We start from the raw sequence: 13,814 nt of genomic DNA on the forward strand, positions 1-13,814 counted from the left end.
GTTGGGATTTCCTGCATTAATTACCCAAACCATTTAGACAGCCCTGCTGGAGACAGAGTTAAAGCACTGGTTACCTAGACTGAAGTGCTCTGCTCTCCTGGAGATTAGCTAAGGCCAGAGGCTCCGAGACAGGTGCTCCTTACCCATACTCAAGGCTGACCGATAGCTCCAGGCTGCCTGCTGGTCCGTCCCAGATCTCAGAGAAGGCTACAAAGAGATCTGGTAGGGTGACAGGTGACCTGAGGTTTGTCCCACGTTTGTCAAAACTTGTTCTGTGACTGGAAACCATATTTTTGAGCCTGTTTCCCCACATGCACAAGAAGCCCCGAGGACTGTCTCATCTCCACGCTTAGGACAATGACAAGGCAGAGTGGTGCCCCTCTTTATATGTAACTACAAAGTCAGAGAAGGGAAATGGAGCAGGATGGCAGGCAGGTGCCTAGTGGCTGTTCTGACCATCCCGGGCTCTTGCCCGCTGGTGAAGGAATCCCACGTTGCCAGAGCTGATTCCTAAAAACGGGCAGTGACCTGCCACAGGGCCTTGAATTTAGTATGCACTTCAAAGATACAAATCACTTCGGTTTTTTTTTTATGTTTATTAAAAAAAAAAAAATTCCTCCCTTCCATGTCATAAAGATTGCAACGATTCCCATGAGAAGTTGTTGCTCCAGGTATTTCAGATGGAAGGATTATAGACTTTCTGAGGTAGGATTACTACAACTCGTTTTTCCTGCCTGTCCACTGAAATCTTTTATGCTTTAATCTATATTTAGCAATTTAAATGAAGAATATTTCAGAAAGACTAAGGTTCGTCCTCTAAAAACAGCCAGTGCTGAAGAGTTCAGACCTATTGGCCTCCCCTCACTTCGAGCCCTGCCATCTGCTGAGCCTTAGTTTCCCCATTTGGCTAAATAACTCAATGGCAACAGCACCTCTCTCCCGGGGTTGTGTGACAAAGCACCTGGCAATGCTTAGCTCTTTGTAAATATCCATCTCCATTCCTGGTGGGGAAATTAGGCCTCCACCATTAGCTCTCAGAGACTGAACAGGGAAAATTATACCAGGGAACAATTATACAGGGAACAAGATGGACTAGATATAAGCGGTTTCCTTGACCAAAATATTAAATTTATTCCTGAGTCCAATCACCCCAAGGTTGGGAAGGCTCTGCAATTTCATGATTTTAAAAGGTGAATCAAGGTAGTTCTTTCACTCTGCTGCCTCCATACAACATGCAGCACCTGAGAACCAGTTTTTTCAGGGCCAACAGAAATGTTCTCTTGGGCCCGGCGCAATAGCGTAATGGTTAAGGTCCTCGCCTTGAACGCACTGGGATCCCATATGGGCGCTGGTTCTAATCCCGGCAGCTCCACTTCCCATCCAGCTCCCTGCTTGTGGTCTGGGAAAGCAGTCGAGGACTGCCCAAAGCCTTGGGACCCTTCACCCACATGGGAGACCCGGAAAGAAGTTCCTGGCTCCTGGTTTCGGATCAGCACAGTACCAGCCGTTGCGCTCACTTGGGGAGTGAATCATCGGACAGAAGATCTTCCTCTCTCTCCTCTCTGTACATCTGCCTTTCCAATAAAATAAAAAAAAAAGAAATGTTCTCTCTTCCATGATCCCTTCCTCTCGCCTCTACAACAAAAGGCTACATAACTCTTTAAAATAGCATTCTACCTGGCTTTAAGCTACCACTTGTGACACTGGCATCCCATATGGACACTAGTTTAAGTCCCAACTGCTCCACTTCCAATCCAGCTCCCTGATTATGTACCTGGGAAAGCAGTGGAAGATGGCTGGAACAACTGAGCTCTCGTTACCTGGGTGGGAGACCCAGATGAAATTCCAGGTTCCTGGTTTCTATCTGGCCTGCCCTGGCTGTATGGCCATCTGGGAAGTGACCCAGCAGACATGATCACTCTCTCTCCTGGCTTCCATCTGGCCCAGCCCTGGCTATTGTGGTCATCTGGGAAGTGAACCAGCAGACAGAAGTGCTCTCACTCTCTAACTCTGCCTTTCAAATAACTTATTAAGGATTTACTTTTTTATTTTTGGAAAGGTAGATCTACAGAGAGGAGAGACAGAAACGTCTTCTATCCCATTTCACTTCGCAAGTGGCTACAAAGGTCAGAGCTGAGCCGATCTGAAGCCAGAAGCCAGGAGTTTCTTCCAGGTCTCCCAGGTAGATGCAGGGTCCTAGGGCTTTGGGCCATCCTGCTGATTTCCCAGGCCACAAGCAGGGAGCTGGATGGGAAGTGGAGCATCCAGAATACGAACCAGTGCCCATATGGGATGCTGATGCTTGCCAGTAGAGAATTAACCAACCCCTCATTTATTTATTATTTAAAAAACAGAGACACAGCTATAGACAGAGACGTTCCATCCATTGTTCTCTTCCCAAACATTCAAAGTAGCCAGGGCTAAGTTGGTCCTAAGCTAGAATGCTAGAATTCAATCCGGGTTTCCCAGGCAAGTGGCGGAAAACCAGGAACCATTATTTGCCGCCCCCAGAATGTGAAGGCTGCCCTGGGATTCCAACCAGGCACTCCGATACGATGTGGACATCCCAGGCAGAAACTGAACCGCTGCACCCAAAGCTCGCCCCTACACAACTGCTATGACTTTCAATACTCTTACCTATGCTGGTTGTGTTTCCATAAGAAATTTGTAAGCCCCCGGAACGCAAGAAGCACAGCTCTGCATCTAAGCCTCTTGCTTAGTTCGGGATCTCATGCAGCAAATTCTGAACAAACAGAATATATTTGAGTGGGAAATTCTTACACAAGTAGAGTTCCTGTTTACAGTGATGAAAAGGTTTTGGAAACAGTAGTCATGACTTACACAGTCTTGTGAATTTAATCAATGCTGTGAATTACACATTCAGAAATGCTCAAACTAATTTATATAAATAAATATGCACTTAAAAGTACCAGCAGTTCTGGTCATTCCAGAAAAGACACTTCAACAAGAAATAACAAATCTTGAAAAAGAGCTTGTCTGGGTGGAAGTCTTCCAGGAACTAAGTGCCCAATAAACACCTACTACAGGAATAAAGATATCTATGAGGAAGGTCAGGTTGCCTGAAAAACTATCATTTTAATAACAACACACTGTACATCGACTGACTATTAACATTTCTATTTTTTTAAGGCTCAAGAAGGCTCCTGCAGGTTTTTTTCTTTCACTTTGTGTAAGAATATGTATTTGTAAATCAACAGAAAGATACCAGTGATAGTAATTATCACACAAGAGCAGCTCAACAAATTTCAGTCCTCCTGGTTTAAGCCCCAAGTCCCAGCCACTTCTGACTCCTTCCTGCAATTCCAAGACCTGACTCTGTTCACTTGATCACCTCGCTGGAGCTGGTCCTTTCCTGCCATTCAAACCCAGACCTCCTGATTTGCAGCTTACAATACTTCAGTTATCTACAAAAAGCATCTGGAAATGAAGCATTTTTAACTGGCATCAGGGGAAAAAATTCTTTTAAAGGATATAGTGAATCCTGGCACTCACCATTTAAAAGATCGGCAAGTATAAAAATGTGCAATCTGTGCCTCTTTTTAAACCTTTAAGGTTCAAAGGAAAAAATTCCCTTCTGGAACTATAGCGCTGCCAGACACAGCAAACACACAGGCAGCTCACAAGGCCTGCTGTTTCCGTTTCAGAGAACACGAAACTTCACAACACCAACCAAAATAAAATGGTAGGAGCCTCGGTGCATAGCACTCTTCAGCCCCAGATGGCGGACACACTGCTTCCCCTTGCCTCGGCTACCAGGCACATCTCTCAGGAGCTGGATACCAGCTCTGGACCATTCTGCCCTGTGCATCCCTCCTCTTTAAGTTCTTTGTCACAGTCTTGGGAAACACTTTGGCATTCACTCGTGCTGACAGCATGTGCATCCAATCTTCTTTTCTTCACTTGATGCAAGTGGGATTTGGATTTTATATGAGCTGATAAGACAAGAATCAAGTCAAACAAAAGACTCATTAGGATTTTCTAAGATTAATACTGAAAGCAAATACAATTAACTACACAATCATTTTCTTTGACAATAAATAATAGTGTCAACATGGGTACTGGCACTGTTGGTTAGTTATGTTAAACGAAGAACACGCGACAAGGCCAGCTAGCTAGCAAACTAGTGTGGACTGCTGTATCAAGGGGCTTTGTGCTCCTTCTACACCATGTGCTGAGGGTCATACAGCAGAAACTCCTTTGCTTTGATCTACCCTACAGCTCCTTAAAAGAGATCCTACTTTGCTGGTGCTATGGCATAGCAACCTAAACCTCTATCCATGGCACTGGCATCCCATATGGACACTTGTTTGTGCCCTGGCTGCTCCACACTTTCAATCCAGTTCCCTGCTTATGGCATGGGAAAACAACAGAGAATGACTTAAGTTCTTCCATGGAGAAGACCTGGAAGAAGCTTCTAGCTTCAGACTGGTTCAGTTAATGCTTCTGTGGCCCTTTTGGGGAGTGAACCAGTGAACTGAAGACCTCCTTCTCTCTGTAATTCTATCTATTTAAGCAAAAGTTCTTTAAAAAATAAATATTTAAAAAAAAAAAAAGAGACCCCACTTTCCAGAATCGGGTCTGTTTCAGGTACATTTCAAAGAGTAAAACTACAAAGCTGGAAATGTAAACCCTATTTCTACTGCAGGACAGGTGGCACGTCATGCCTCACCCTGCAGTGTCTAGCACTACAGAGATGCCAGGAAGAAAGCTACTTTGCCTCTCCCTTCCTCATCTCCCATGTGGTCCCGTCTGACTGCCCTGGCCTGTGTCCTTGAAGCCTCTTTAAGGACTGACCCATGAGACTCGCATTCTCCAAGCACACACTGCTGAAGAGAATCAGGAGCGTTTGCATCAGAAGACCTCTACTGAGGCCCACACAAGCCAGAAAGTGGAAAGGTCACTGACAGTGAATCAGACAGCAAGTGACCTCCTCGCATCCCCAGGCAGCCCCACTGTCTAACTCAGAGCAGCTCGTTTCTACCATCCTGTTCTTTGCAAAGCAATCTTGTCTGGGAATACTTGAACAGATACATGACTAAACTGTCCTTTATAAGTATATAAAGTGTCACTCCTTCAGGGGTTAGAAACAAAAGATGGTATGGAAGAGGTTAGAAGTCTAAGACATGGGGAGAAAAATCAGCTTTGTTCTCCAGCTAACGCCTAAGGCAAGCACGGGGTTCCAGCCTGGCTCGCCCTGGCAGCAGGCGAGGGAGCAAGGACGGGACAGATGGCACTATAGAAGGGCTCACACAGGCTAAGCGCACAACGGCCCCCACAGGCTGCTGCTCGGAGGCCCTCCTTGAAGCACATTCAGGCAATCGAAGCACTAAGTTTCCTTCAGAAAACACAATCAGACACTCTTTTTCTTCCCCTTTCATCATTATAAGCTAGCGACAATCGAGGCTTCTTCTGCTAGCTGGGCGATCACAGCCGTCCCCAGGCTGACAATGGAGTTCATTTTGCCAGAGCTCCCAGTTAATAGACCGAATCATTCCACTGGTTGGTATGGGGAGAAAAATCTACTCCTCTGAGAATCCCATGCAAAGAAGAACTCTGCACAGAAAGATTCCAGCCACCGAGTATATTATAAACCCTACTGTGCCTAAAATGAGTGACTCTCACACTTGTTTCTAAATATGACGTAAATCTAAGACTCAGGGAAGAAGCCCTTTGGGATTTGACTGGGCAACGGCAGAAATCAGACAGGGGAGTGCAATGCAACTGCGACAGGGGCAGAGCCAGGCCCTAGAGCATCCACACGGAATCTCAGCACAGGGCGGGGAGCAGAGTGGTGAGGCACCACCTCAGTACACATGTCCAACAGGCTGCTCTCGCAGTCTGCATTAATATCCTTCCATCACAGCTTGAGCAACTAACACTACCTCAACCTCCTACCTTAAAACTCCCTGGAAGAGACACTACTTCTTTTTTTTTTTTTAAGATTTATTTATTTTTATTACAAAGTCAGATATACAGAGAGGAGGAGAGATAGAGAAGATACTCCGTTGGGAAATGATGATTCACTCCCCAAGTGAGCGCAACAGCTGGTGCTGAGCCAATCCGAGGCCAGGAGCCAGGAACCTCCTCCAGGTCTCCCACACAGGTGCAGGATCCCAAAGTTTTGGGCCATCCTCAATTGCTTTCCCAAGCCACAAGCAGGAAGCTGGATGGGAAGTAGAGCTGCTGGTGTTAGAACCGGCGCCCATATGGGATCCCGGAGTGTTCAAGGCGAGGACTTAAGCCACTAGGCCACGCCGCTAGGCCCAAGAGACACTACTTCTGAAGGCCAAACCCACGAGTGTCTGCACTCCTTCTTGCTTTCCTTCCCACTTCTCTGGGATGAACCTCCTGGTTTTCCTCCCAAGCCTGTCTTACCCCTACTGAGATGCAAACACAAAAGGCCAAGATCATGAAGTCGGAGAGTGCTCAGTTTAAGACTTCCATTCTAGCTGAAGCTAGAGGGCATATGATCCTCCTTCAAAGTTCAGAAGAGACAACTCTCCAACAGTATGAGAAAGCTTTCAAGGAATTTGATGCACAGACTCTTAGAAGAATCTGACTGCCCCTTTACAAATAAGCATTCGGCCTTTCAGAAATCTTAAAAACTTCAGGAAGTGGATTGGCTCATGCCTCGCTGGGTGGGACACAAAGATTAGTTACTCCTCACCATGATGTTGAGGATTTTCCTGCACACCCCCCCCCCCAAAAAAATGTTCTGCACCTTAAATGTCGACAAATATCTTGTTAGAGTTACAAGCCAGTCTAGATTATCCTAAAATCTGCCAAGATCAGCAAAATTATACTTCAACACAACAAATGGCTAAATACTAAAATGAAATAGACACGAAACAGCTGAATGGTACCTTATGGCCATTTTAAGGTATATAGCAGCCGGTCCTGTATATAAACTAAAATTGAAATGTCAATGAGCTAATCATAGGTTGTGATTAGGACTTGCTTTTTTTTTTTTTTTTTTAACATACTGGTTACTCAAAACCATGTCAATTCCATAATATTGCAAATTGCTGTTGATGTTATACTGGGACTCTTAATTGACTGGGATGATATTCCACCAGCTCTAACTTTGGACCGGAAATGGTCTCCCCAAGAAACTGTTCAACCCATCTGGACAATAAGTAGCTGGACTCTATGCTTGGTATATGTTTGCAAGGAAAGAATCTTGATTGAATTTGAACTGTAATACTGCATCAAGGTGGAGGAATCCGCCAGGGGGGAGGGGAGGGGGAGGGGTGGGGGATTCCCAGAGCCTATGAAACTGTCACATAATGCAAAATAATTAATAAAAAAATATATATATATAATTAAAAAAAAAAAAACAACTTCAGGAAGTCAATGTGACTTCCACACAGCTTTCTCCACATACTACCTGCCCATTCACGGTCCCCAATGATGATCCGATCACAGAAGTCGCACATGTGAAAGCTCCTCTTATTCTCAGTCTCATTGTATGGCATCTTTACTGGAGTGGCAGCAGGCGTGTGGCCCTAAGAGAACAGCAAGTGGAGGGAAGCATTTGATTGATCAAGATTTAGGTATACTTTTCTGATATGCAGGGGAGTGGGACCTTCCCAGCATTCCTTTTAATCATCCTACAGAGCAGGTGGGTTGTGAACAGATTTTAGCAACAACCTTTTAAAATGCAGAAATGCAGCTGCCAGGGATCTAAAAGCAGCCAGACCTTCTGCTTTACTCTATAGAAAGGAAGGCTTTGTTTCCCCACATGGCAACAAAGGTGTCAGCTAAGGAAAGTGCTATGAAAATCAGACCACAGACTGTACTACAATTGATAATCACCTGGATGAAACTTTGCACGATTTCAAGAGCAGGTTCCAGAACAGACTCTTCCCATTTGGAGACGTCAGATACCTCTAAGCCATATACTGGAGGTACACTAGGACCAGGTCCTAACGATGACAAAGAAAAATTGTGAGAGGTCAGCTTCCCAAACACAATCTATTCTGCTTCTGAGATTTCAAACTCCTCGAGGGACAACACATGGGCCCAAGGAATAAACATCCCAACCATGCTAGTCATTCTAACCAAAAACATAAACTACAATCCAAGAAAGATCTAGTAAGTAACCAGCAAACCCAACTGTATAATCTAGATTCAAGTGCAGTATCTTTCAGATCAACCAGCACACCAGAATAGAGTAATGGCAGCTTGAGTGACCACTGTTTGGGCTACAACATACAGATAATACATCACAGGAGGAAAAGCACTGATAGAAGTATGTGTTCTAGGTTCCATCTTAGTGCAACAGCATGCTGTGACCAGAGATCTACCAGCTTTATTTAAGAGTAGTCCAGTCTCAGATTGGCATCCCTACTCTGAAAACACAAAACCCAAAATGCCTCAAAAGCTGAAATGCTCCAAAATCTGAAACAATTTGAGCAATGATGTGAAATCACTAGTGGGAAAAATTTTGAACTAATCTCATGTCATAGGTCACAGTTTAAAATGTAGGTTAAGGAGCTGACGTGGTGGCACACAGAATTTGACTGCCTTCTGCAACATTTGCAATCCAATGAGCACTGGTTGAAATCCTAACTGCTCCAGTTCTGATCCAGGTCCCTGCTACTGAGCCTGCGAAGGAAGGTGAAGATGGCACAAATGCTTAGAACACTGGCAGCCATGTGAGAGATATGGATGAAGTTCCTGGTTCCTGGCTTCAGCCCGGCCCAGTCCTGGCCACTGCAGGCTCTCTGTCTTTCCCTCTTTTTTGCTTCTAACTGCCTTTCTAATAAATAAATAAAATGCAGGTGCATCAAAAAGACCATGTAAAACTTCTCTTTGAGCCATGTACATAAGATTATGTCTATTACATAAATGAATGTTTATATAGACTTGGGCTCAGACTTGGGTCACATCCCTAAGAAATCTAATTATGTACACACAATATTCCAAGATTTAAAAACATCAAAAAATTTTTTTGCTCTGAGACTTTTAAGATAAGGGAGACTCAGGTTGCACCCCTTCAGTACCCTGGCATTCACAAAAGTCCTCAATACATCCCAAAAATCACAGGCAGGGAACAACAGTACCAAAGAGATAGTAGAGATGACTGGACAGAAACCCTTCCTTTAAGAACCTGATCTACAGGAGCACCTAAGAAGCACCCGGTAGCCATCACTTCTGAATGAGCCTGGATGTAGCAAAGCACTTTATACCTTTTCAATCACCGATACCAAGAGCTCAGTCTCTCCTGGTAGCTGTCCCAGCCTACAGAAACACCATTGCCTTCATGGCTAGGTGAAGTCAGTTGCCTAAAGGCAAAGAGCATCGTCCCATGGACAAAGCATCAAAGGCAACGGGATGCCAACGGCTGGCAGGTGCTGGCCTTTGGATTATGCCAACCACAAATAAGATTCTTCATAGGCTGGACTGGGCTGCATCTGCCACCACACGGAAAGGTGAGACCAGGAGGGTGCAGGCAGCATCCACAGCACACCTGGCCTTGGCTAAGCTCTGCACCTGTTTCCAGGCCACTCTACATTTTCCTTTCTCCTCTAAGCCCTTTGTTGGGCTTCTGTGCCCTGTCTAAGCACCTTTCAACAAGTTCTCGGCTCCCAGCTGCTATTTCTGGCTAGAATCCAAGGCCAAGCTGGGGTGGGGAAGTCCCTCTGGCCCCTTGCCAGAGCCATATCCCAGCAAACCAGCCCTGGCCAATCACATGCGGCTCCTGATTTACAGGGCAGCTGTGCCTTTCACTCTAGCACCAGGACTGTGCCGGCAGACACCCGAGTGAGGAATAGGACTCTGACACACAGTGCCATGGACAACCACCCCCACCACCCAGCTCAGACATGGGGGAGTTTCTGTGGCTTGACCACAGTAGAAAACTTCCAAATTATTACAAAAAAAAAAAAGTCTTTTGTTAAAGACTTTTGTGTGAGAGAGACTTGGGGAGAAGAGAAGCTGCATTAGAAATCTGTAGTATTGAACTTCAACCTCAGCTGCTGCTCAGACTTTTCTCTAACAGGACATGCAAGGAAAGAAGGCTTTGAAAAAAAAAAGTATAAAGAGCCTCTTGGCACCAGAACCAGTGGGGAACTCAGACAGAGGGGGGACAGGGGACAAGCAGGACAGCCGTCAGTGGTGGCACGGCAGACCAGAGCATAAAGCAGGCAGTGAGGAGCAGGGGCAGGCTTCAGCTGGCCTTGTCCATAACTGAAAGCAGAAGTCTACTGGCCAAAGGTAAACACGGGATGATTCAGTGGCACATTTACAATGCATTCATGAGATAAAACTGAAGTTTCATTTAAATTCATCTCCTATTAGCTCATAACTATTCTTATCGAATAAATACAATTTTTTAAAAAACATTCATTTTTATTGGAAAGGCAGATGTACAGAGAGGAAGAGGAGAGACAAAGAGGAAGATCTTCCGTCTCATGATTCACTCCCCAAGTGAGCCGCAACAGCCGGTGCTGCACCAATCCGAAACCAGGAGTCAGGTACTTCCTCCAGGTTTCCCACGAGGGTGTAGGGTCCCAAAGCTTTGGGTCTTCCTCGACTGCTTTCCCAGGCTACAAGCAGGGAGCTGGATGGGAAGTGGAGCTGCCGGGATTAGAACCAGTGCCCATATGGGATCCTGGCGTGTTCAAGGCAGACATTAGCCGGTAGGCCACCTCTCTGGGCCCCAATAAGTACAATTTCTCATCCAATGCGAATAGTAATGGTGGTTAGCTGATGTTACAGTTAAAGAAACAGAAAGGGCAGTATAAAGCAAAGAGTGCAGACTCTGGAACCAGCCTTCACTCCTTCTTCCTGACTACTAGCTAGGGTCTGGGAGCAAGTCACTGAACTTCTCTAGGTCTTCACTCTCTTATCCAAAAGGAAATAACACCTACCTTAAAGACTCAATAAAAAGTCTATATAGTGTGTGTGTTGGGGGGGGGGGGGTGGCAAATCCCACACCCTATGAAATTGTACCATAAAATTCAAAATAAAAAAGAGAATAAAATGCCCCCTCCCAATTTATAAGTATATAGCACCAAAGACAGCGCCAAAGACAGCACAGGTCAGTGAATGAGAAGTTCCTTCCACTCCTTAATGAAACTTTGACTCAAAGCAAAATGAAGCACCATGTATTGGAGATGCTGGGAGAAGCAGTGCAGGTATCATGTGACCCTAAAACCATCTGAACTAGGAAAGCATCCTGACAGAAATCTGACTCCTCTTCAGATATAAGCCTGAACCAGCAGGGGCCAGTACCAAGGTACAGAGGGTTAAGTTATCACCTATGATGCTGGCATCCCATATCAGAGTGCTAGTTCAAGTCCTAAAAAAAATCTTAGAACAGGTTCAGAAACCCAAGTTCATTTTCTGGGTTGGCTAAAGACTTTAGTCTAACGAAAACAAACCTGAGGATAGCGGGAAAAATGAGACTTACTGCTCAAAAAGCGGTTTCTAATCCACCGGATTTGTTTCCGAGCATATCGCTTAGTTACTTGTTTCAGAGCCTCAACACCTGAAAGATACAGCAGCGGTAAGAACAATGACTTCCAACTCTGCCAAAAAGGCAGGCCCTCCCAGCCCAGAAGAGAAAGTCAGTACATGTTAGACTTGTTGGATGAAAATGTCGATTCTGAGCTGATGGCCACTTGGAACTCTTCTAGCCTCAACTCTTTCTCAGACCATACCAGCAGGGTCCTCTGTCACCCAAGGAGATCCAAGACTAGGTATGATGGAGGAATTCACACCTTTCTTTAGCAGCTGGTTACTTGTCTCAGGGGTGCATTTTCCCTCAGTGATCAGGTACTCGTGGAACTCCTTGAAGCCAATCGACTGGAAGATACCGTGTTGGTAGTCCTGGCTGGGAACAGGAGAGCATCCGCAGATGAGCCATCGCTGCCGAAAGCTGACAGGATCCTGGAGGGGATCTAGTCAAGCCATTCCAGCTCACAGATGAGAAAACTGAAAACCTAGGGTTACTGACTTTGAAATTCTCGCCCTTCCAGCTCCTAGCTGGCTTCCTTAAAAAGTGACTGCTTGGGAGATCAGAAAACTACAATTGCAGTAAGTACATCAAACCTCCTTCCCCAAGCCTTGCCAAACCCTAGGACAAATGTTCATGAACAGGCAGATGTGAAACCAACCACAGGCAAGGGATGCAGGGCAGGGCAACAGTCAAAGCCTCACCTCTTTTCTGAAACAAACTTCTGGTTATAGCGCCTGTGAAAATCTCTTAGTTCTTCCAACAGGCCGGCAGCAAGCATGTCGTCCACTCTCTTATCCAAGCGCTCATCTAGAACTGGAATTAAATCAGCTCATCAGCCAACAAATTGTGGGTACCTGCATCTACTTCATGGTGAACCAACAGACTGTCACAAACAGAATTTATTCAACCAGAAGAAAGGATGTAGATTTCAAAGATTAAATAACAATTCATAGTATATTTATTCACACTAAGACTGTAAAGTCCAAATAAAAACAGCCAGAATTAAGCATGGACATGAAGAGCGAGCTTACAATTATTGCTATCATGAAGGACAAATATTTTATTCTTTTTTTTTTTTAAAGATTTGTTTTTTATTACAAAGTCAGATATACAGAGAGGAGGAGACACAGAGAGGAAGATCTTCCATCCGATTATTCACTCCCCAAGTGAGCCGCAACGGGCCGGTGTGCGCCGATCTGATGCCGGGAACCAGGAACCTCTTCCGGGTCTCCCACGCGGGTGCAGGGTCCCAAAGCTTTGGGCTATCCTCGACTGCTTCCCAGGCCACAAGCAGGGAGCTGGATGGGAAGTGGAGCTGCCGGGATTAGAACCGGTGCCCATATGGGATCCCGGGGCATTCAAGGCGAGGACTTTAGCCGCTAGGCCACGCCGCCGGGCCCTATTCTTTTTTTCTTTAAAGATTTATTTATTTTATTACAAAGTCAGATATAGAGAGGAGGACAGACAGAGAGGAAGATCTTCCATCCGATGATTCACTCCCCAAGTGAGCCACAACGGCCGGTGCAAGCCAATCCGAAGCCGGGAACCAGGAACCTCCTCCAGGTCTCCCATGCGGGTGCAGGGTCCCAAAGCCTTGGGCCGTCCTTGACTGCTTTCCCAGGCCACAAGCAGGGAGCTGGATGGGACGTGGAGCTGCCGGGATTAGAACTGGCGCCCAGTATTTCATCCTTGTAGGGACTATATGATCATTGTTTTTTTCAGGTCTACCACACTTTACTTTGGTCATTAAATTTTTTTTTAAAAATATATTTATTTTGGGCCCAGTGTGGTAGCCTAGAGGCGAAAATCCTCACCTTGCAAGCGCCAAGATCCCATATGGGCGCCAGTTCATGTCCCAGCTGCTCCACTTCCCATTCAGCTCCCTGCTTGTGGCCTGGGAAAGCAGTCCAGGATGGCCCAAAGCTTTGGGACCCTGCACCCATGTGGGAAACCCGGAAGAGTTCCTGGCTTCAGATTGGCTTAGCTCTGGCTGTTGTGTTCACTTGGGGAGTGAACCATCAGACGGAAGATATTTCTCTCTGTCTCCTCCTCTCTGTATATCTAATTTTCCAATAAAAATAAATAAATCTTAAAACAAAAAAAAAGATAAATTTATTTTTATTGGAAAGGCAGATTAGATTTATGCAGAGAAGGAAAGACAGAGAAAAAGATCCTCCATGCACTGATTCACTCCCCAGATGGCTGCAACGTTGGAGCTGAGCCCATTCGAAGCCAGGAACCAGCAGCTTCCTCAGTCTCCCATAATGTTGCAATACCCCAAGGCTTTGGGTCATCCTTTACTACCTTCTCTGGCCATACACAAGGATCT

At 45.5% G+C, this 13,814-nt stretch overlaps 2 protein-coding genes across 2 annotated transcripts in view; one reads left to right on the forward strand and one right to left on the reverse strand.

The window, feature by feature from the left end:
• PPIE (peptidylprolyl isomerase E) overlaps window positions 1–13,814 on the forward strand; it is a 174,378-nt gene that overhangs the window by 94,349 nt on the left and 66,215 nt on the right. The gene's annotated exons all lie outside the window — the stretch shown is intronic.
• TRIT1 (tRNA isopentenyltransferase 1) overlaps window positions 2,320–13,814 on the reverse strand; it is a 51,363-nt gene continuing 39,868 nt past the window's right edge. The window contains exons 6-11 of the mRNA XM_004591543.4: window positions 12,187–12,298; window positions 11,748–11,860; window positions 11,438–11,515; window positions 7,837–7,946; window positions 7,409–7,526; window positions 2,320–3,953 (exon numbers count right to left, since the gene is read on the reverse strand). Coding sequence (XP_004591600.2) covers window positions 3,787–3,953; window positions 7,409–7,526; window positions 7,837–7,946; window positions 11,438–11,515; window positions 11,748–11,860; window positions 12,187–12,298 — 698 coding nt within the window. The 3' untranslated portion in view covers window positions 2,320–3,786. The remainder of the gene's footprint in view (window positions 3,954–7,408; window positions 7,527–7,836; window positions 7,947–11,437; window positions 11,516–11,747; window positions 11,861–12,186; window positions 12,299–13,814) is intronic.

Source organism: Ochotona princeps, chromosome 2, assembly GCF_030435755.1.
Source record: "Ochotona princeps isolate mOchPri1 chromosome 2, mOchPri1.hap1, whole genome shotgun sequence".
In the NCBI taxonomy this organism is placed as follows: domain Eukaryota; kingdom Metazoa; phylum Chordata; class Mammalia; order Lagomorpha; family Ochotonidae; genus Ochotona; species Ochotona princeps.